Consider the following 23,253-nt stretch of genomic DNA (forward strand, 5'->3'; position numbering starts at 1 on the left):
GGATGCCTGCCCGTTAGCTGAAGAATTAAGTCGGTCATCTTAACACCAAATAATTTATGGATTTGTGTTTTGTTTCCAAATCTGTGTGCTCACTGCCTGTGCCTGGGGTGGTCAGATATTTTTTTAATGGGATGAAGCTCTGTGATTCCCTGACCACATAAAAAAGAGCTAAGCCACTGCATCCCTCAGCATTTGCAAGGCAGCTTATTTTCTAGGAACAGGGTCAAACATCTGTATTTCCACTGGGAAATGTGTACATTCCATTCCATTTGGAATTGTGTACATTATGCTCCCCTCTGCCTCTACATTGGGCTGGGGAGGTTCTTCTCTAACTCCTTGCACCTGAGGTATACGGGAGGGAGTTAAAAGTGCCCATAACTGAAGAGAAAACTGGAAAAATGTTGGGTAAAATGTTTGTCCTCCTACTGCCAATCCCTTAAAAAGATGGATACTAGTATTTGCTATCTCATTTATAATATTTGAAACTGATATTTGCCAGTCAGCTTTTTGATGTGCAAGGTTGTACAAACCTGGCACTGGGGACTGTTTCAATTTTGATTTCTATTGATGAGTGCCACTAGAGCATGACCATTGCTTGTCACTTTGCATCAGTCACAAAAAAAGACCAGGGAAACTTTTGTTTGGAGGATTTTAGGGAGCAGGGATCCCCTTGGAATTCACCCTTCTGCTTGGGCAGTGTTTAGAAAGCGACCAAACCACCAAGTGCCCCTGCTGAAGCTCACACACTGTTCATGATGATTGCAGGTCCAAATATACGAGGAGGACTTCAGGAAGGAGAGATCTGACCGAGAGAGGCTTAATGAGGAGAAAGAAGCATTGCAGAAAATTAATGAGAGATTGCAATCTCAACTGAGTAAACTCAGCTCTCAGGTATGAGTCAAAAGAAAGCTCCCATTGCCAGCACATGTGTATTTTATTTTTTTTTTCTCACTTTCCACACAACTCAAGGCTTTCTGGCTTCCATTAATTGACATTGGATTTTATATGAGGTCACCACCTGGGATGAAATCATTCTGAAGTAATGCAGTAAGAAGATGAGAAACGATTAGAGAAGACTTCCAAAATAAGTAGACGAAGGGAGTACTTATTGCAAAAACTTTTCAAACATATCTGAAAATGGAGGAGGGGGAGGGTAGACACAACCAAAAACAAGTCCAGAGGACTTGGATTGTTTCACTGGCACTTGATATAAGAGCTGTGAGATCAAACCAACTTTTGAAATAAAGAGCTTCTGTAGTTAATCCTGACCTCTGCAATTGAATTACAGAGTGATGTTAATATCACTGAGGAAAAAAATGCTCTCCATGCAAACTAGCTGAGCAGCCTCTGCAATAATTTTTTTCTTGCAACATCCTTTTTATCTCTTCAAAGTAGTGTCAGTAGGAAGCCATAGTAAAATCATGGCATGCAAAACTCTGAGCTTTCTCAATCCCCATTTAAGAATGACGAAATTCCGAGGTTTCCTGTCTTGACAAAATTGTGCAATGCTTTAAAAGAAGGGCTGATTACCAAAATGCTCTGTGGTGATTTATTGTCCTCCCCAACATTGTTGTGACAGAGAAACTTCAGGATTGCCTTATTCTCAACCAAGCCATGCATCAGAGGTGGTAGGGTCTTGCTGAAAAGTCAGAGGCCAGGTGCTGCCCACTGCACCAAGAGTTCATACTGGAGATCTTCCTGTTTGTCTCTTCCTGCCTCGGGATTTGATTAAAGAGAGCTTGTGGAGGGTTTTAAGGATGAGAGCAAGCATATAAAATATTTCTTAGTTTGTTTTCTTAAGTCAAATTATTTAGTTGTGACTCACAGAGTCGCAGAATATAATCATCTTTTACACCTCCTTACTGCGTCCTTAGGCAAATTGCTGTTGACTCTACTGGAATGCAGAGGGCCTAAGAAAAGGCAGACCCAAATCTGAGGCACGCAACTTTGGACCTAAACCAAAATTATTTACTTATCTTATCATGCAAGTGACTGTCCATGTAGTTCTGCTTCAAACTATTGAAAGCAACTGTGTGTAATGAAAATACAGAATTCTTTTTGAATATAAAAGACACAGTAATGTGCTTGTCATATCTTGGGGTCACTATTTTCCTCACATAAAAGGTGTCAAGACTCTGATGTGGCACAAGTCAGCTGTCTTAAATAATTTCTTGAATGATAAGTAGTATGAAGGGTCTAAACAAGCAGTGTTGCAACCCACTTGTACATGAATGATCTGATTGTATTGGTTGGATTCCACTGCTAATGCATTTATTCTTGTTCTTTTCTTGACAGACAAAAGACCTCCCAGCACAGCCTGAGAGGCCCCGTTGCCCAGCTCCACTCTTCCTCTCCCCGTGTGTCAGATATGGGGGCTGTGGAATGGTTCTCCACTGTCCGGATCCTCGGGCACATCCAGTGCCTCGCAGGGCGCAGCAGCAGCAGCAGTGCTTGGTAAGGCTCCCACCATCCCCTGTGTGACAGGGACACTGATTTCCTCACAGCATGGGGACCACAGGTGCCATCACCCTGCCATCCTCAGCAGCAAGTCAATCTGTGCTTTCCTAGGGTGTTGTTTAGTCCAGATCAAGATTGAATTCCCTTTGAAAATACTCTTTATCTGTAACAGCACTAGGAAGAAAAACAGGGTTCCTTTACATTTGTTTGTTAATATAAAAAATAAGGTTGTTTGATTGGAGTCTTGCTGATTTCTTAGATTAATTTATTCCCACGACAGACATTCAGAGCTCTTTCTAGCTGTATAATTACCCCACTTCAGAAGTGGGGATCTGCTCTGAGCCTTCAACATAAGACAATAAAAACCAAATCAGCAGAAGTGCAAGTTCTGTCTGAGCGTGGCTAACATAATAGGAAATGAACTTTTTTTCCTGGAACAACACAACAGGGTCCTGTCTTCCTCAGCATGCAAAAGAATAGAAGAATAGAAGAATAGAACCACTGGAGCAGGTTCTGTGGGTGGGAGTTATTTATTCCAAGGAAAATACTGCTTCAAAGAATATTTTTGACCTGCTTTGGGTTATCTAAGTGGGCTGGCTTGTTCCAATCTACTGAGAATACATTTAAACATGGTGAATGTCATTTTAAGTACACAATGTCTGATTCTGGCTGTAAAGCTGTCACATATGGAAAGATGCTCATTATTTGAGAAATTATAGCTGAATTTTTGCAAAATGCATGTAAGGCTTTCAGGCTGTAGAAATCCAATGGAAAAGCTGTGGTCAGACAAGTAATTTCTGTGTTTCAGGAGTGTGCTTATCTGCCCATTTATCAAAGTTGGAAGTATTGCAGAATGTTCTTCCCTGCAATTTGGATACTGGCCCAGATTATTTTGGCTCTTCTCCCTGAACTTTCATCATCTGGGTTTCTAATTCTGTGAGGGATCACTGGGTTTACAACTTTGTCATTCCTGCTGGAGCGCCGGTGTCAGTCTGACTGGTTGCTTTGTAACTCCCAGTTTCATTCTGACCCTTTTTTTTCAATTCTTTGCCTGTGTGAGTTGCTGCTCTGAGCTTTGGGTACCTCCCTGAGCAATTTGTTAGCAATGAAGAAAGGTGTTAGAATTTAATGGGTGTCCTGATACATAATCCTGCATGTTTAGGCTGTGCTTTTGCTTTTTCCTTCTTTTCTGTTCTTTCACTTTTTCTTTCACTTTTTACACTCTAGTGAAAACATTTTGGTTAGTCTGATGTGAAATACACATCTTGTTCTTGAAATTAGTTCAAGTTTGCAGGGTACAGGTACAGAAAAAGAGAATTGATCAGAGAACATAAAATTCACCAGAAACTCAAAAAAGCAGTGCAAATGAGTGTAATTTGAGCCATTGCTGAAAAACTACCTGTGCTTAAAGCTTTATATCAAGGTCTACTTTGTTTGCACACAAGCACAGAATTAGTTAATAATTCCTGTGACTGGTACAATTTAAGTTGAAATACAATAGCTCCTTTTTTTTCCTGACAGTGTATGAGAGTGATTACTGCTGTATAAGCATGAGTGACAGCAAAATATAAAAGTTAAATCTGTTTTCTCTATCTACAGCTTCATCCTGCCATCTTAATTCAGGCAAAACTTCTGTAGGAGTATATGAAATTTGTTCCCTGCAAATTGAAATCTGCAAGATTCCCCTTGGGGCTATTCAGTGATTTTGTCAGAGTAATTTCTGCAAAACAAGAATCATTTTTCCAGTGTAACTAATTTGAAGCAGCAATTACCTAGACTTTGACAAGCTTCCATGGACTACTTATTCCAGACAGACAGCCTAACATAGCTTCAGCTGAAATGGCTGGTCCCAAAGTTGTTTTCTCTAGTGGTAATTTGCTCCTCATTTGCCACAGTGGGTGGTATAAACTATAATGCACTATTTCTTCCAAGATTTCCCTGGACAAAGCTGTGTCTGCATGGACATAACCTTCCCAGTACTTCCTCTTAGGAGAGAGATGGGAATGTTCCCTGTCCCACGGTGTTGGCAGGAAGTTATTTGATAATAGCTAATGCTATAGAAACAGCAGTGCTCACCTGTGAGCAAAGGGAGGAGGGGAGAGAACTTGATTCCATGGTTCATTCCTGTCACACTGGAGCATTTTACAGCTGTTTTAGTTGCATTCAAACTGGAGCAGCTTCACCTGTTAAGTGGGCCAGGTTCCTCTGGAGTTCTTTGGTAGAGGGAGATGCTTGCTGGTATCTTCTGCTGCACTTTATTCCTTAGCCCTTTTAAAGGCTTGTTTGGTTCTCTTCATGTGTCCTTGTGATTTGTGGGATCTAGAAAGGTTTACACCAATTTTTCTGATGCCACAGGGAAGGAAGCAAGCTGGAAGACTGGGATCGGTGGAAACAAACCTAAATATGAGATTTTGTTTTAAACTGCTTTTGTATGGCTAATGAGAGGCTTCACAGCACAATTATGTTTTTATCATGTCACTGCTCTTGTGTTTGAAGTGCCTGGGAAGTCCATATTGCTGCAATAATGTTTTATTGTTCTGTGCAGCCAGACTATCAGTGGTATGTTCCAGACCAGCTTCCGCCAGATGTGCAGCACAAGGCAAATGGTAAGACAACAGCTGTACAGAGCATGTATTAAATGGACTTTTTTTTTCAAATGGAGGCCTTTGAGGGATGTAGAGTAAACTTTCCTGTCTATGTGTTGAGTGCTTATGTGACAGCTTTGCCTTGGAGAGTCAAGGTTGGTGTGTGTGCACCACAGGTGAGGTTTCTGATGTAACACCCTCTATGTTATAGCTTTGTTGCAATTCATAAAATGTCTCTATTACACATTATAGGATCACACATTTGCCTCATTAAACACCTAGTAATAGTCCTAAAGAAAAGATACCCTCAAAATTCTCCTTAGAGCTTCTGTTGCTCCAGCAAAGACCAAATTTAATCAAGTGCCAAAATGGGGCCAGCAGGGGCACGTTGAGGAGTCCTTGGTAACAAAGTGCAGGCTTTAGGATGTTGTTTCACCTTAAAGACAAAATGCCCATTGCTGTTCCTGGTCTGTTCTGGTGGTTCAGGTGCCAGGTGTGAAACTTGAGCCTTGGAAGTGGGCAGAGTAAAATACTTGCCAAAGGGTCAGTACAAAGTATTTTTTGGAAACAGGGAGGAGTAATTAATATTTGTAGCTGGATTTGAAATCATTCCTGGGTGTTTTGAAGTACTTGTTTCAGACCACTCAAAAGATGGACACCACAAGGAATCTCTTCTGGGTGGGAATCTGATGCCAGTGGGTACCACAACTGAGTCCAGAAGCTGTTGTGTTACATCTGGAAGAAGAAGATGGCTACAGAGGAACTGTTCCATTATTTGCTGTCATCCATGTTTGCCCAGAAGAGAGGGTAGAGTGGGAACGTGGCTCACCAAAATGGCTGATGGGCATCCCATAATTACACAGCAGCTCTTTGGAGAGTTCAGATGTGGTCACAGGGAAAGTAGTGCTGTGCCTGCACAACAGAACAGGAGATGAGTTTTGCCATTCCTCCCACTCAAACTCCAAGTGATTTATTGCACCAGAGGATACAGGGAGGATGTTTTTAACAGGGAATGAAACCAGTCCTGCCACCAACTGCAGCTGCGGTCCAGGGCACTGCACCTGGGGGATCTGGAGAAGGAGAGCTCTTCTTCCACCCTGCTGGACTACATGACTTGACTCCCTGAGAAAAACTTCTTGAAGAGCTGTGCTCTGTCTTTCTATTTCTGTTCCTTGCCCAGAACATCCAAACAACTCCTTCTCAACAGGACAGGGATTAGGATACTTGGAGACTTTTCCCTTCCCTTTTTGCTCCAGCCCCTTTAAAGAGGATTTCTTACTAGTGCAGTGTAGGATGTCTGCTTTAACACCTTCTGGGCTCATATTCTCTTTATCCTGTCTGCTGAAACAGATGATTTTGATCATTTATCCATTGATCACACAGAGGTCAAACTTCCACTCTTGAGTCACTAGCCTGGCTTTATGTATTATATATAGTCGTCTATATTAAATCTGCCTGTAAGTATTTTGGGAAAGGTTTCCAGGATAGAAGCTCCAAGAATATGTGATGAGCAAGAGTTCTTGATGTGCCCATTTCTTTGCTCCATTTTGTACAAGTGCTAATTACACTGGTGGGTCTAATGAGCCAGCATGTGCAGCAGCATTCCTGGTTCTCAGTTCTCATCCTTCATTTTCTCAGTAGATTATAAATGGACAGATGAATCTCCTCTCTGCTGAGCTAGGTCTTCATTATAGGAAACAAATCAGCAGTGAAGCAACTTTTAGGCATGAAACAGTTTCCTTTAGGAATGCTACTTCAGTAGATTGATATTTCTAGGGAAAACCTTTAAATTTCCCTTAACAAATTTTCCTTTGATGCTGGGCATTTTTTCTTAAGTAACAATTATGAAGCACAGGTCACAGGTTGTAACTTCAGAGCTGAGCACAGTGAAATGAGTTGGGAAACCGATACTTGTGATAATATTTCGTTTAAAAAGCCTGCTTTAGAGAGATCTGACATCTGTGAGAGTCTCATAATGTAATTGGGACTTTAATGGTATGTCACTAAGCAGGACTTAGTAATTTTTTCTGTAGTTTTGTATAGAGGCACCTTCATTGTGTTTTCCTCCCTCTCCTGTGAGGGAGAAAGGTGTTTGCACTCAGGTACTTTGGCATTTGGCTTGGGTTCTGCAGGGGTCCCTCTGTAACCAGCTGCAATCTCATGTTTTCTGCTTCTCCTCTAACCATATCTGTATTTTTGACTGGCTCCACTCTCTTTAGCTGCTCCCATGGTAAGAATAGGCTGTCTCAAAGGACTGCTGCCCTTGTTAAGCCCAGTTTGTCTTTCTCTTTTGTCTAAAAAACATTTTTTGCCATCATCTATAGCTATAGGATTATCTCTAGAGAATTTTTTAAATTAAAGAAAAACCCCAGCCCTTTGCTACAGCAATTTGATGAACACTATTTGATGCTATTGTCTAAAGTTTGCTCTCCAGACTGTTATTTTCCCCAGAGATGTGTTCTGGTAGTTGGCAGAGCATCACTTATGCAATGGTGTGTCCAGCACTGAGCTCTTGTGGTTGTGTGATGGTTTGGATCTGGCACTTTTAGATTTGAGCTTTTTCTAATAAACTGGGAATAAATTCATCAGAAATCAGGAAAAGATGAGGGAAACAGGCTGGGCAAAATGAGAGGAAATAAAAACCCCCAACCCTCAAAAAGCTGCTTAGAACCCCAGATAACTCATAGCCAAGTTCAGCTTGTCCTCCAAAAAAGCAAAGGTGTTTTCTTTAAGGTCCCAATGTATTTCCAAGAATAACTCTTCTTTCCCACCTCTGGACTGATCCCTCCCCAGGTACCTTGCTGTGCAGGAAATCTTAGTCCTAAAATATGTTTAAGTTTTCCCAGCCTTGTCTTGTTGGACCAGCAGTGCTGCCTTAGGAGGAAATTTAGCTCCTAGGTCTCTCTGTGCTCTGTTACACTCCTGATGTCAGATTCTGACCTTTTTGTTCTTGGTTATATTGTTCTGTTTGTTTTTTGTTGTTGATTTGAAGGTTTGTTTTTTTTTTTCTTTAATTTTTAAGGAGCAAGGCAAAAAGATTTCCAGCAAATGTACTTAATGTCATTTTACTTGGCAAGCAGTATTGACTTCCTTCCTTATTCAACTGTGCAAAATTGAAAAGACAGTTGTAAAAAAGAGCTTGATCTTGGAGATTTTCCCTGGACCCAGACATTTAATGCAAAATTCTCTGGAAAAAAGGTTTATTGCTCAAAAGCCTACTCGGGGCAAGAACCCTTTTGCATGCTGCAACTGCTGGCATGTCTTGGCTTTTTCATTTGCACAATTAATCATACTGCATTTTTTCCCTTGGCAAAAATATTCCCAGTGGATGCATTTAAGGACCCCAGTTAGCCCTTCAGAGCATCAGATACAACCCAAGGGTTTCTCCAGTCTGAGCTGGATGTTTTTATCTTGGATCCAGTGATGCCAGGCACAGGGAGAAGCCCAAATGGAGCCTTTTGCTTCCCTCTCCAGGGGTAGCTCTGGAGGCTTGTGGCAGCAGCTGGTCACCTCCTCATCTTGGCAGGCTCAGGGAAAGCAGAGCTCAACCTGCACAGCCCTCAGGGTGCCCAGATGAGCACATGGATGTGCCTGCTTACTTCCATTAGAATCTCATCTCCTCTTCCTTTCCACAGTCTGCTGCTTCCCAGATTTTTGCCCTGGAGGCACCTAATTTGTTGCTAATGTTGTTATAATTACAGCTAATTGGAAGAAGAGGAGGGAGAAGTGTGGGGTTTGCCACTGAAAATAATGACATCTGTAGGGAGGGGGGGGGGAAATATGAAAAACTGAAAAAAATGGATTTGTGGAGGTCTTCAGTAAAAACCAGACAGGAAAAAAAAGTCAATTAATTGACATCTTAATTTTCCTGAAGAAAATCCCAGACCCCTAACATTTTTGGTATTAGCATCTCCTCAGTGCATGCATTACATGAGAAATTATCAGTGCTTCCAAGTAGTCAAGACAGATTTAATTAGCAGCTTGCCATCCCCATTGGGAATGAAAATGTGATTATTTCCAGTATTTTTACTGATCCAGCTTGATTTCTGCTACTGCAAAAAGGCCATTAGCACAGTTCTGATTCCTAACTCCAGAGCATGTGAAGTTAAAGTGCTTTTAAAAGTCAGCTTGAGCTGAAGATCACAGAATGTGTTGTAGTTCTTCAGAGTACCAGGCAGAAAAGTCTCTTGGGAAGAGGAACAGGATATGTGATTTAAACAGCTGCAGGATTTGATCATTTTATTTCTATGAGCCAACAGATCAGGATTCATCATTCCTGATGTTTTCTCTTTAAGTGAAATAGTGACTGCATTTGTGCTTGTGCTACTAGAGATGTATCAGAGCATTTTTCCAAAACCTTTTGAAGCTTCAGGAAGCATGTGTTGCACCAGCAATAGCATCTTTCCTTTCTTCAATTTCGTTTTATTTTCCTAGCTTGAGTGACTTACTATCAAACACATTTTTGGACCGCAGACACCTGCTTTGCCATGGATACTAATTATTCCCTCTGTCAGATTTAGCTGCTCTCTTGGGTGCACCTAATTCCAGTGTATACCTCTGGGCACTGCTGAATGTCAGCTGATCTTTTAAAAAGTCTGCAAAGATTTTTACATGGAGGCTTTAAACCATGAGACCCTACTGTTTGCTCTGTGTCAACCACCAGGATTAGAGGAAGGTTGAGAAGGAGACTCCTGGAGCACTCTGCTATCACCACTCTCTTTGGCTTTTTCACTCCTACGGCCACTTGTATTGGTTTGATTACAGCCTTGTAGTGAAGTACAGGGTTGGCTTTGGGGGTGTGTGTGTGAAAGTGTTACAAAATGGAGGAAAATGACTCCTGAGTGAGTTGTATTTCTCAATGTCACAGTAATTCCCACTGATTTTGCTTTTGCAGATTCCCCCCTGGAGAAGGGAGCCCATCGCTGACAGCCCCCGGCCTGGAGAAATCTAAACCAAAGGCTGCAAGGGACTCTTGCAACTTCATTATTCTGTTTTCTTCTGGGTTTTTTTTTTTTTTTGCTCCTAGCTCCTTATCTCTTCAGTGCATGTGATTTATGTCTGGTAAAATCCCTGTGAGGACAATAGCAAAGCAGCTCATACAGGCTGGTGATCCTCAGGATCCAGTTAAACTCTGCTGGGAAGTGTTACTGCCCTTTGTTCTGAAGATGCTGTTTGTGCTGCCTTGTGAGAATCTCTTTAAGAGCCTGATGAGAAGAGATGCAGTTCTTACTGGGGATTCAGACTGTCACATCTGGTTTGAATTCAAGAGCTTACAAGCCCAATAGTGGTGTGATTTTTTGGTGGTTGTTGTTGTTTGGGAATGATGAGGGTTTTTACTTGATTCCAGGGAATGGTTTGTTGATTGATCACCTTGAATTCTGTCCTCCCCTTCTTGGTTGGTAAAAGGGAAATTTTACTTCTGGGAAAATCTGGGAAATCTGCTTCACTGTTGAAACCCCTTTGTGTATTTATGATCAGGGTGCCACCCATGCCAGGCCAGCTAGAAGGTGCCCATTTCCCCTTTTGAGTCCAGGTAGATCTCCTTTTGTTTTGGCTCTCAAATTACATGTAAAACATAATCACATGGGTTTTTTTCTGTGTGTACTTATTGGTATTGCAAGAATTTGAGTAGAAATCTTGAATGGCTTCAACTTCTCAGTGAATATGACTTTGTATTTCCAAATTATTCTTGTAACAAATCTGAACCTTGTCATGTAACCTCTAACCAAGAATAAAACCTGTTTTTTTAAGTGAAATTGTATTTAGACAATAATTTTTTTCATAAAATTTTGATGGATGAGTGTCCAGCAAACATTACTTGATAATCTGCATGCAAGATTGTCTCTTCTCTTCAGGGTTTTACAAAGATCACTGTTGAGGAACAGGTATCCAAACCTGCCAGGACCCCACCTGAAGGAAGAAACAAATTTTTGCAGGGCAGGAGATGTCACGGTAGCTCAGGAGTGTTTCATGTGGATTTAAATTCTGACACAAACAGTTTTTTTGAGCTGTGCAAAGACAGAGGCATCAGCTACAGGACAGCCTGCATGTGTCATTTCTGCTTCTGGAACAGGTATTTCCATTCCTTTCAATATTCAAAGGCCTGTGCATAGAAATAATAACTTGACAGCATTAAACATGTCCAGCATTTGATTCTGGGCTCAATGGGCAACAGCCCATGGGAAAGGATTCTTCTGCTTTTACATTGTAGAGCAATGCTGCTTCTGCCAACAGGGATGAAAGAAGTGACATTCCTGACTTACAGGACAGACTCAGGAAGAGCCAGAAGCAAAGAACTGAGCAAGGCAGCCTCTGGAGAGAGGTTGTTTTTGGTGAACTATTGAAAATTAGAGTTTGACTGCACCCTTAGCTCCGCAATGGACTCCCGAGTCTCTGCTAGAGAGAGGGGAGTTTTTATCTCTGCATGAATTTGGGGCTGGCTCGCAGACACTGCAGCAGCAGATAATGTAACAGAGCACAATATAACCCGCTCCTCCTGATCAGCGATTTGGCTAATAAGGGTGAGATCATGGAAAATGCTAATGCACTGCCTTCGGAAAATCCAATTAGAATGTAACCTCCTTCAATGGGAGCTCCCAGCAGGTGCCCAGCGCTGCGGGCAGAGCACCCCGCGCTCCGAGGCGCCGGGAATGCGGGAACAGACGCGCTCTGTGTGCTCGGTGCGGGGGCGGCCACCCCGCTCCATTCACCCGCTCTGCTCCCCAGCTTTGCGCCGGCCATTGGTGGGCTTCGCTCATTATCTGACAGCGTTAGCTGGCCCGAAAGGACCATTGAACGCGAGCTATTCACAGGGAAAAAACGCTGCTTGCAGGGCTACCTTTATAGTCGTGGGCCTTTAATGTTTGTCAGGCTTGGGCACAGGACTGTAAACTTTGGCTCACGCAAGTGCTAATATTCCTGGTGTTGTATCTTTTAAATGTTCCTGTTTGTGTCTTTTAAAATGCGCATAAAATGCCTGGAAGTCGCTTTTCCGCTGGATTTTCTTGGAATGATGTATGTTCCCCCAATGCAGGTGCTGTCATCTGTCTGAATTAGCATTGCCAGGCTCAAACACCCCCAGAGGAAATGCTTTCTGCAGTGACCCAGACAACTCTGAGGGGGTGAGTTATTTTAGTTAAAATCAACTAGAGTGTTCTTAACAGGGATTTTTCCTTTCTTCAGCTGTGCCAAAACTGGATATCAACACTCCCAGTTCTCCCTTAAAAACCTGTGGTCTTTGGGGAATTTTAGTCCCTTTTCTTTTTCCTGTGGAGAAAAATGTTTTGGTTTTATACATAGTCTCATGAATTATAGCAAGAACACACCATCCATGAAAATATTTTCTTCTCAGTTGAAATGAGTTGTTTCAAGAGCAGAACTAGAAATGCATGGTGAACATTTTGGGTGAAATAATGATCTTTTAGCCTTTGGCTCTGAGTCCCCACACACCCAAAGACTTCCACTTCATTATCTTAACATCATCTTCCTGCCAGTCATTGCTTGGTCATGACGGCAGTTCCTGGGTAATCAGGATTATGGGGTGCCCAACATTTCTGGTCTTCATCCCCTCTCTCTCTTTCAGTAGTCTAGAATGGAATGAGAAAAAGCAGGTGGTGTATGACCATGCAATTTGGTCAAGCAGTCTAAGCTTCCCACTATCATGGATGGGGAATATACCCTGGGAATTCTACCTAGCCCATAGCACCCTGTGCTGAGCTGAGAGGGTAATTCTAATGAGAATCAAGTTATCTCTCTTTTTTTAAAAAAAGTAATCCTGAAGTCTAAAAATGGTTTCTGTATTTAACTGTTGTGAGAATGACAGAAGAATTTCTCTGATTTGTGCAGATGCAAGTTTAAAGGTCTGCAAGACACCACAGGGTGGAAAGCATTTTTCTGATTAATAAAACACTTTGTTTCCCCCCAGGAGCCAGGATGCTGGGTAATGCTGTGTTTTCACTTAGAGCAGCAACAGCCCTGCTTCCACCTGCCCTATAAAAGGGCAGCACCCAGGTGCTTCCTGTCCAAGGGCTGCTTTGCTGAGAGCCCAAGGCCCAGGCTGGCCATGGGCTGGCAGCGCTGAGAGCAGGGCTGGGGCAGCCAGGGAAGGGACCTGGTGGCTTCCTCGTGGTCTTTGATTAGTGCAGGAGTTAAGAGCTCACAACAGTGAGGCTGGAGATTGCAGTTTTGGTCTAATGGGAGATATCAGCCCAAGGAAGGGTCTGAGGCTCTTCCCAGGGCCAAGGGAAAGAATTTGGAGAAGGGAAGTCCTGTGGAGCAAAGCAGGATGTGTAGTGCTAGTGTTTGTAGCACATGACCTGGCTGAGTGAGAAGTGACAGCTCTGGCAAATGGCAAACCTCCTTCGTTGGCCTTTTTGTCACCTGGGTAGTTCCTTTCATTTTGTTGCTTGGTTTAGCTGGGAGAAGAGAGGGAGATGTTTTAATTTTCTTGGAGGAAGCTTTCCTGTTGTGCCTTGCTGTGTTCAGGCATCCTGTGTGTCAGCTGTTGGTCATGTTAATCCCACGTTAATCCATTTAAACAAGGACATTACCCTGCAGGGCTGGCACATGCAGAGACTCTTTGCAAGTCATTCACCAAACCAGCTCTAGCTTTGATTATTTATAGCAGTCACTTAAAACTCTCACTTAAGGTGAGGCACAAAACACCAGCCAGAATATTTCCCTATACTAAAAGTTAGGGAAAACTGCGCTTTTCTGAAGGTTAAAATGAGAGCTGGTCTTTTTGCAATTCCTATTCTTTTTTCCTCTTTCTCCTCAGTGCCAGATTTGCAGCCTGTCCTTTATAGTCATGCCCCAGCATGGAATCTGTAGAAATAATGTCAGGAGAAACAATCCTAATTATGGAATGGAGGGGATTAGCAACGATAGCAGAAAAACACAGTCATCAACACCAGGATATTTCAAAGAAAATTCTTTCTGTGTAAGTGACCTGTTCAGACACTAACACAGCGTTGGAGGGGCAGTCAATCTCCCCATATTTCCAGCTTTCTTTTAGGAAAGAATAGCTTAACAGGAGAAAAGCTGATCTCTCCTGAACTGGAATAACAGTTCTCTCTTATGCTGGCAGTAGCAAGAGAGGGATTAGTTAATTCCCTGTTAAAATTCCCCTGTGGTCAAGAATTAAGTGAGGGTGGGGATGCCAAAGAGGGGACTTGGAGCCTCCAGTGATGTACTTGCTCCAGAAGAGAAGGGAACTCGCTAAAATCAGGTTTGAGGCATGAATATTGCATTACAGTTAACTAAAAGCAGGCTTGACTCTGGCTTAGTAATGCCAGCTAAATTGGTTGCTCACAGGGTTCCTAATCCTTAATAGTGATAATTAAAATTCAAAGAGTGTGTGTGATGTTGTTATCTCACTGCCCATGGCTTCTGAAGAGACATCTGACTTCCCTGAGGATTTGGGTGTGGTTGGGTCAGAGCACTGGAGCTGCTTTTCTATTCCTGGGTGATAAATTAATAACACAGGACTTGGAAACACAGCTCAGAAAGAGCTGCAAAACCAGAAAACCTCCCCACCAAATCAAACCCACTGCATTACAAGATACCTGTTGGGCAACTGAAAAAAAAAAAAAATTAAAATCCTCAGAAAAGAAAAAAGGCAATTAATCTCAATGTGCTGTTAATTTAATAGTATTCCCATGTGGAGTCTTAGTGCTACTGTCACAAGCTGGCCATAACTTCCTGCTGTTCCACAGATGCTTGTGACAGGTTCTGCTTTTCATGCTCATTTCTTTGCAGCCCTTCACTCTGGAGTCACAGCAGACCATCTATTTCTAATTTGGTTTGGGGTTTTTTTTGAGTCAAATGCGATTTGCAGAAAGTAAAGTTCCCATTGGAAAAGAACTTAGAAAGGTGCTGCTGTGCTGCCAGGAACTTTTTTCTAAATAATTCAATTCTTATTAATAGGCATTTTCACCTTGATGAATGCAAACAGTCAAGCTATGGCATGCTGTGTGGCTTTCTGTATCTGAAAGCACAGATAAGAGATGTGGGAAATGCAAACAAAAAAACCTGAGTAGTACCAGAAGGGGGAGGATATTAATAAGGAATATCCCCTATGAGTTCCTAGTTTGGTTTGTTCCTATTCACTCAGCCTGTTCTGCCCAAATTTGTTTAGTTTCTGTATGTAAACACCACTACTGTTTATGAGCAGTGTTTCATTTTGGTTTGGAGCAGCTTCAGCTTATGACAAGTGTCAGCCTTCCTTCTTCTGAGAAGAAAAGGATGCAGGCATTGCCCCTTGATTTGTGTGTGCGGGCAGGGTGTGACACTGGCAGGGTGCTTCATGGCTCCTGAGCAGATGCCATTCATCTCACTCAGCTGCTCTCAAAAATACTACATTGCAGTTGCAGGCATCTAAATCCTCATTAAATTCTTCAGGCTACTTCAAGCTTTGACATATTAGCCCCTGAAATTGTGCAGACATTCTGCCTCTGAAGTCCCCAGAGGGAGGGCTCTGCAGAGCCCAGAGCAAGTCTGGCTTTGCTGAACTGCATGGATTTTCCTTGCTCTGTAGGAAAAACCTGTGTGGAAAACTCAGGCTCTTCCAGGTGGTCCAGGGCCTGATGTTTGTGCACAGCCTGTGCTCCTGTGTGCACTTGCATATTTCTATTTTTATTATAGAAAACTAAGTGTTGACTTCTGAAGGTTTGAGTGGAAGAGTTAAATATATCCCTACGTGTGCTCTTCCCTCCAGGAGAGGAATGTCCTAGAGGTTTAGCAAGGTTGCTAAAACTTTTAACCTGGCCACATAACAAGAGCCAGTGTCCCCAGGGCAGAGTGTTGTAGTGAGAGAAAATGAGGGTTTCTCTTCAGCCTGGAGTTGAGACTTCACCAGGGTCTGATTTTTCAAGTCTTCCCAGGCTGAGCAGCTTTGCCTGTGGAAGTTGTTGGATGTGCTGCACTCAGGGCTGGCAGAGCCCACTCCCTGCCACCCTGCTTGCTTTCTCTCCTTTTTTATGTTTATCCTCTGCTAAGGGAGAAATTGTGTTTCCACTGGGGTTTATTTACTCTTTTATAAGACTACACCCAGTTTACTGCTAGCATTTAACTGGGCTCTAAAGCAGTCTCTCCTGCTCACAAAACTGTGCTGTTGCTCTGCTCTTGGTTTTCCTTTGGTGATGAGAGGCTTCTGGAGCTAAACCACTGTCTCCTCCCTGCCTCCAGGCTGTGGAAAGGCTCCTGGTGCATCTCTGGAATGGGCATGGACACCTTTGCTCTCCTCAGCCTCCTCCACCTAGCACTGTGTGGGGTTTCACCAGGATGGGGAAGGTCAGTGCTCACAGCTGAGAGTAAGCATTTGTCCAAAATGACATGATTTTAGACCACTCTGAACACCCATTCCTGGCAATTTAAACCCTTCTCTTTTGCAGAGAGAAAGTACAGCACAAAAACTGCCTTCCCCAAAGGTTCCCCAGGCCATTTCCTCACCTCGCTGAGCTGGTTTCCTTCTGCAGGGCACAAATTCTTCATGATAGGGAACAGAAAACTTGCAGGAGCTCTGGGGAAGGGACCCAGGCAGGGCAGGTCTGTGCTTTTTGCCTGGTTTCCTACAGAGCAGTATTTCTGGAGCTGGGCTGGCTCTCTGCTGGCCACAGGTCTGCCCAGTGACTTTGCATCATCTGTGAAATGTCAAATGTGATCCAAAGCCAGCAGGTTCCAAGGGTGTTGGCTTCCTAAAGGTGGGCAGGTGGAAGACAGGGGAACCTTTTAGCTCAAGGCCATCTCAGCGTGTTCTCTGGGCTTGGTGGACATCAGAGAATGCAGACAGGACTTGAGCCAGGTGGGACCTGTACCCAAGAGTCCCAGCTTCAGTGAGCCAGTGAACCTGTTTGATCTCCATCCCTGCCTCTGCAGGGTGCAGGCTGGGGAGGTTTTCCTGAGGGGGAGAGCAGGTCATAACACCTAAACGTGGGATGTGCGTTACACGCTGACAGTGTCAGTGATACCACGTGCACCTTTGTGTGTGCATCAGTAAAAATCTGGGTGTGTTCAGAAGATGGAGTCCAACCTGGCCATTTTCATCAGTGGGAACTTTGTCTGAATAAGGGTGTCAGAACAGAGTCACTGCTGTACAGACTCACCTCTCCCTTAGGGACCTTCAAGTTCTTCAAACAACTGCATGTGTGACTTTGCACTGGGCAGGATCTTCTCTGGCTCTAGAGGGAGCAAGCACCTAAATTGTGGGACATTTGTAATCCAGATCCAGACCAATCCAGAGGAAACCTGCCAAGCTGTCAATAAAGCAGGAGAACATTAGGAATTAGTGCATGATAAATGAGCTGATGGGCTGCCAGCTGATCCCATCAATACATTGAAATGTCATTGCTGGTGCCAGGCTGAAGTGCTTTCATGCTGGTCTTCCCTTGATTTGGCAATGGGGTTTTGGTGGACATGGCCATCATCATCTTGATGGACAGAGGAAGCACTCTAGCTTCTCTGGAAAAGTGGGATGTATTAAGGAAGCACCTGGTGCTAAAACCATCTCTCTCTTTAGTGCTCCATCTTTCTTCTTTAAGAGAGGTGAACTTCCATTTCAAAACAAATATGCTGCATCTAACCCTGCTTTCAAACATTGTGATGGGGAAAATTACTGGCTTCTAAGAGGTGTGTTTCCTGTTTGGCTTTTGCCTGGTTTTAAAATGCTATTTCCTTTCCTTTTCTCCTCACTGAGCCAGCCCTGGCAAATCTTAGAAAGGAGCCCTGGAAGACAAGTTTTCTCTCAGTAACACCGGGGATGTTGCCAGGTAGGGGATGGCCTTATTTTCTGGGACTTGTCCTTGGGGTAGGTGTAACAGCTTGTTGGGGTGTTTACAGGCAATAAATGCCAGCTCTGTGTGGAGAAGTGGGAGAAGAAACTGGGGCTGGAAAATATTTCATTGGCTTGTACAAAAAACCTTAAGGCTGGTACTGAGAAAAATAATTATCTTCAAGCAAACAATTCCATTTGGAATAGTAACACCCCAAAAGCATTTCCAGCCTTAGTTTGAGGGTGCTTTTTCCATGCTGTCTGAGTCAGTTGATTCCCTGTGTTCCTCCAGCTGGAGTTGTAAAAATGACAGGAAAGATTAATGAAATGTATCCCATCAATTCCTCCTTGGCCCTTTGGTAGTCTGCTCTTCTGTACAGATTTCTTGATGTCTTGAGGCAAGCTGTCCCATGGGCTTTCTTGGGGACCACACACAGACACTCAGCTTCTTCTGGCATTTTTTCCTGCTAATTGCCCACCTTCTAACAAGCAGCTTCTCCAGAGTGACAAACAACTTCCTTTGAATAGCTCGGATGTGCTCGGCTACCAGGGAATGGCAAATCAATAGAAGTGTCTCTGTTGTGCCTTTTGCTCCTCACAACATGTGAATGCTGTGGAAAAACAGACACACCAGTGGGGCTGGTGGCCTCCCCATGCACGTCTGAGGTTGTATCCATATGGATCCTGCTCCCCTGCCCAGTCTGGGAAGGCTCAGACAGGAGCGAGCGCTTCCGAAGGCAAACCGGTTACGTGCGTTCCCACACGCCGTGTTCTTGAGGCAGACACAAATCCCTGCAGTTACATAAGATGTTGGGCTTGAAGCTTTGCATAATTGTGTTCTCTATCATTTCAATCTCGTGTGTTTTTAAATTTTGCTTTCCTGGCCAATGCAATTTATTACAATAAACTTGTAATCTGCTGCATTGGGCTTTATCATCTCCTCACTTGAGACGGGAAGCAATTATAGATCTCTGGAGGAGATGTCCTACTTAGGCACAGCAAAATGTCTTTCACAGGACACCATGTTTTATAAGACAGGATTTAAAACTGTGATAACATCCTGGAGTGCAGACTTGGGAACTTTGTCCTTCCTGAGCTGTGCTGTCTCCCATTGATGAAGCTCCGTGCAGTAGCTGGGCCAGGTGCTGAGGGGCTGGGGCTGCTGTCCCTGCTTGCCTTGTGTCACACCTGGCTCACTTTGCCATCTAAAAACAGTCACCCAGTGCCATCTGAGATGCCACTGGGAAGCCAAAACATCTGCAGACATGTTTTTGGCAACGGGAGGCTTTGCCCTTCAGTACAGGGAGCTGTGGCTGAGCAGGACCCCCAGAGAAGTCTCAAAGGGTGTTGGGTGCTTTTTTCAGGAGGCTGAAGCAGCTTTAATTTAATTTCCAAAGCAAGACCAGCTCTGTGGCAAAGGGCTGATGCTGGATGGTCGGTCTTCTGAGTTCCTTGGAACTGTTTGCACCTCTGGGTTTGACCTCCAGGACAAAATCAATCCCCTGAAGCAAATAATGGCTGGAATTCCCATCATGGGGCACGTGTATTTGGCCCCGGGGAGGGCTGGATGGATGCTCCGACTTTTTGGGAAAGCCCACCAGATGGAGCTCGTGTTTGAGGGAATCAAGCTCCAGCGAGGAGCTTGGAAAAATAGGACATAGACCTATTTTTTATTGGATTGTTTCAGTAACAGGGGTGAGTTGAGCAAGCCTGGCTTCCTAAGCTCTTGCTTGTAACAGGAAATGTTCAGTGCTAACGATGTGGAAAAAGGAAATGTTTTTGCAGCTAGAAGTGCTTGGAGCTTTCATTGATGTTTTAATTTTCTTGTTACTGTCTTATTTTGCAGAACTGTTTTAGCACTCATTCCCTCAAAAATATCTGTCCCTTAGTGTGCTTCTCATATTTAATTATAATAACTACACCCCATGTGAAATCAAAGCAGTGGAAAACTTCCTTAGTGGTCTAAAAGGAAAAAAGCCCAAACATTGAGGAGTGGAAAGGAAAAGTATTCAGCCTTAAACTTAGTTACCTAAAAGACAGCTAATAAAACTTTGGAGTGTGGCAAAGAAAGCAGAATGAAGCGTGTCTTAGTCTGCAAAGGTGTAACCCACCAATTCAGAGGTCCAGCTACACATCATTGCTCTGCTAATTTTGGTGTGCGTGTCACCTCTCAGCCTTGTGCTTCAAAAGCTTTTAAAACCACCTTTTTAGAAGCCTCTTTGTTATTTGTGTAATCCAAGTGCTCCAGCAATAGATCAGGGAGCGGTGTAAGCACCGTGGCCATGAGGACGTGGTGCTCATCTTCAGCATGGGTGGTGCAGGCGCTGGGGCTCCGGCCCCTGCCCCGCGCACAGCCCGACCTCGAGTCACGTTCTGCATGGAAACCACAGGGAATGGCTGCCACTGATCTCACCTCCTGATGAGACACACAAGCCCTTGCAGCACACTTGTGTTCCCTGCCACCCATCCTGCTGGGACATCCTGGGGGTTAAGGTGAAGCTGGGTTAGACTCGCTTGCTATCAGATTTATTTTAAGCTCTGCCACCAACCAAAAAATGTGTTCATACTGAACAGGCTTTAATTTCAGCCAGCACCAAGTAGGGCCTCCTGCCTCATGCCATGGCATTTCTCGCTTTGTGAGACAAAAACCAGTCAGATGAGCTTTTATTCTAAATCATATAGGATGAGCTTGCCTTCAGTAATGTCTTTAGAAGAACCATTCTGTAGCTGGCCATCCCACTCTGTCACTGCCTGGAGCTCTTCTCTGCCGTGTGCCTGTGAGTGCCAGCACACAAAACATCCCTGCTAATTGCTGAGTGCTGCTGCATGCACTTGGGTAGGAAAAACGCAGCATGTGTGCTTTAACAGAGCTGGATGTGTGCTCGGAGTGCTGGCTGGAGTTCTGCGGTAGCCAGATGTGGCACCATGCTTAATTTAACCTCTCTTTGTGTTGTTACAGCCTGTGGTGCAGACCTTGAAAATGGACAAAGTTGGAACCTGGGGCTTCCCAGAGGAGAAAGGTTTGTTCTCTCATTGCTCCCTGTCAGAAATGACAGAGAATCAAATCTTAGCTCTGCTGTGTTTCAGCTTCTCCCAGTAATGGTATCACTGGTCAATGAGTGATAATTTCCCCTTTCTCTTTCTGTATTTCTTGGTGTTTTCTGTCTATTCAGTAAATTGCATATTCCAATTTCCTGGGAATCCTGGGTGCCACTGGTTAACCAGAAGGGGAGAAGCTGAGGATGTCAAAGGCTGGTCTTCACTTGGAGGGAGGAAGGAGAAGTAGAGGAGGTTGATGCTGAGGATTTCTCAGTGGCCTGGAAGGAATTAGGACATCACAGACTTTCCTGTCTGTCCTGAGTAAAGGTAAATCCTTCTCGATCAGTTGCCACCACACAAACCCAAAATCAGCTCTTCAAACCCATTCCAGTCTTCTAGGTTTTGCTGTCTTTTGCATTTCACAGGCAACCACTTATGGAGTCTTCAAATTGGCCCTAAAAACTGCAATTACTGCTCTTGCACCAAGGATTTATGAGCAGCAGAATATCCTATTTGCCTACACATGTGCAGAGCTGAAGGTAAGAGTGTGAAGCATTAAATACAAAGAAAAATTTAAAAATTTAGCATTTAGTTTCAAGTGCCATATTTTGAGCAGTTGATTCTTTTTGCTCCATTCTGTGAGTGTGTAAATTAGGGTGGGAAAATAGTGATTTAAACCAACACTTTGAAGTGACATGTCTGAAACAATTCTTCTTTGAAGACAGGAATATAACAAGAGCTCGGGTCTGGGCTGTGTCTGTGGGAACACCTCCACACAAGAATTAAAGGCTGCGTGTTCTAGATCAAAGTAGCCTATACTTCATAATAGCTCTAATTACCATACCAGTCATCTTTATTAAATTCATTTGTTTTAATTAAAAGAATAGATATTTGGCATCAGAGTTTACGGGGTCTGTTGGGCACTTGAGATTAAATCAATGGTTTGTTAATAATTTTATCTGGAAAGGAGATGAGATTATTTAAATTATGCAAAGTAGCATCGTTTTTCTTTCTCAGTAGAATGAAGTATGATTAAGAAATAATGCTCGGAGCATGAAAGCTCTGCTTGTCACTATTTTTCACATTCATATTTGGGATTTTAGAGTGAAGTTGTTCATCTTCAAACTGATTTATAATAATATCTTGGATTTGGCAAAATAAAACAAGTACTGCAGTAGTGTTTAACAGCAGGTGTTTTCCAATGATGATATGGAAAATCCAATGCTGTATTCTTGATTCAATTGGACCATATTTTGGATTTGTATTGTATTCTTGTGCTTTTGGAGCAGTAAGTCTTGTTAATCAGTTCATAAAACAGTAGGATTTTAAAAGATGCACTGAAGGTGTAAAACAGTCAACGCCAGGAGAATTTGCAGAGTAGCTTAATAAATAAAACATAATTGGATGAAATGGGCAAGTAATGAGTTGAAGGCAGCCCAAATGTGCAATTTCTTTGGGTCAGTGGCAATGCTTTAGCTTGCCCTGCAGCTGGGTGAAGCCTGGAGGTGTTGTGGTGCTGTATAACAGGGCTGTGCTGTTGGGTGCCTCGTTCCATCCCGCAGCACAAACGCTGGGTTCAGTCGCGAGTGGCACGCCAACCGCTTTTTGCACATGCTTTTGATTTCCCTCAGGAGAGAGGGAGGAAAATGCCTCTTATTAGGAAAAGAAACCAGGGCTGGGGCTAGCAGGGAGCCAGCCATGAGTGCTGGGTTCTGTGCCTGGCTGTGCTCATGGAGCAGCAGCGCTCAGGGGAAGGTGTTGGCTCCGGTTCCTGCTCTGCCCAGCATCACAAGGCTGTCACCTCTGTCACAGGTCATGGCTTCAGGCAGCACCCACCTGCTCCCTTAAGGGCAGAAAAAAACCCCTCTTCCTCAGATGAAACCTGTAGGCAACATCAGTATTCCTACTGGAAGTAGGAGCATGATCTCCATGCTCACAGCATTCGGTTTTAGCCCTTCCTGGGCACTGTCGCTGCTCAGGTTCCACCCAGCCGCTCGTGTGTGGCTCCTCTGGGGAAGGCAGTGGCAGCTCCCAAGCCAGAGGCTTCCAAGATGCCTCTGGAGGCCCCTGCTGTCCCGCCCATCCCTCTTCTGGGAGAGTGAGCTCTGTGTGATGCTGCATAACTAAAACGCATCACAGTCTGGTTATCAGGCAGCATCGATCGGTAAGGCTGGGTTAGCACCTCAGTTTATGATGTTAAAAAATAACAGTACCCTCTTCCAAGTAATAAATGCTAATCAATGGGCTACTGATAACAGATCTTCAGATCTGCACCACTATGAGAACCATATAATTCAGCAAAAAAATTGTGTATACACAAAATTAAGCACACACGCAAGCAATCCCAGTGTCATCTGTCTTCCATACCAAATGCACGGCAGCGCCGGCTGCTAAAACTTGCAATGA

The 23,253-nt window shown here is 43.7% G+C and overlaps 1 protein-coding gene across 1 annotated transcript in view; it reads left to right on the forward strand.

Annotated features, from left to right (window-relative positions):
- TNIP3 (TNFAIP3 interacting protein 3) overlaps positions 1-10,039 on the forward strand; it is a 40,811-nt gene extending 30,772 nt beyond the window's left edge. The window contains exons 10-13 of the mRNA XM_054514597.1: positions 766-891; positions 2,296-2,454; positions 5,003-5,063; positions 9,937-10,039. Coding sequence (XP_054370572.1) covers positions 766-891; positions 2,296-2,454; positions 5,003-5,063; positions 9,937-9,968 — 378 coding nt within the window. The 3' untranslated portion in view covers positions 9,969-10,039. The remainder of the gene's footprint in view (positions 1-765; positions 892-2,295; positions 2,455-5,002; positions 5,064-9,936) is intronic.
- The last annotated feature ends 13,214 nt before the right edge of the window (positions 10,040-23,253 follow it).

The sequence above is a fragment of the Molothrus ater genome, chromosome 4, assembly GCF_012460135.2.
Source record: "Molothrus ater isolate BHLD 08-10-18 breed brown headed cowbird chromosome 4, BPBGC_Mater_1.1, whole genome shotgun sequence".
NCBI lineage: Eukaryota > Metazoa > Chordata > Aves > Passeriformes > Icteridae > Molothrus > Molothrus ater.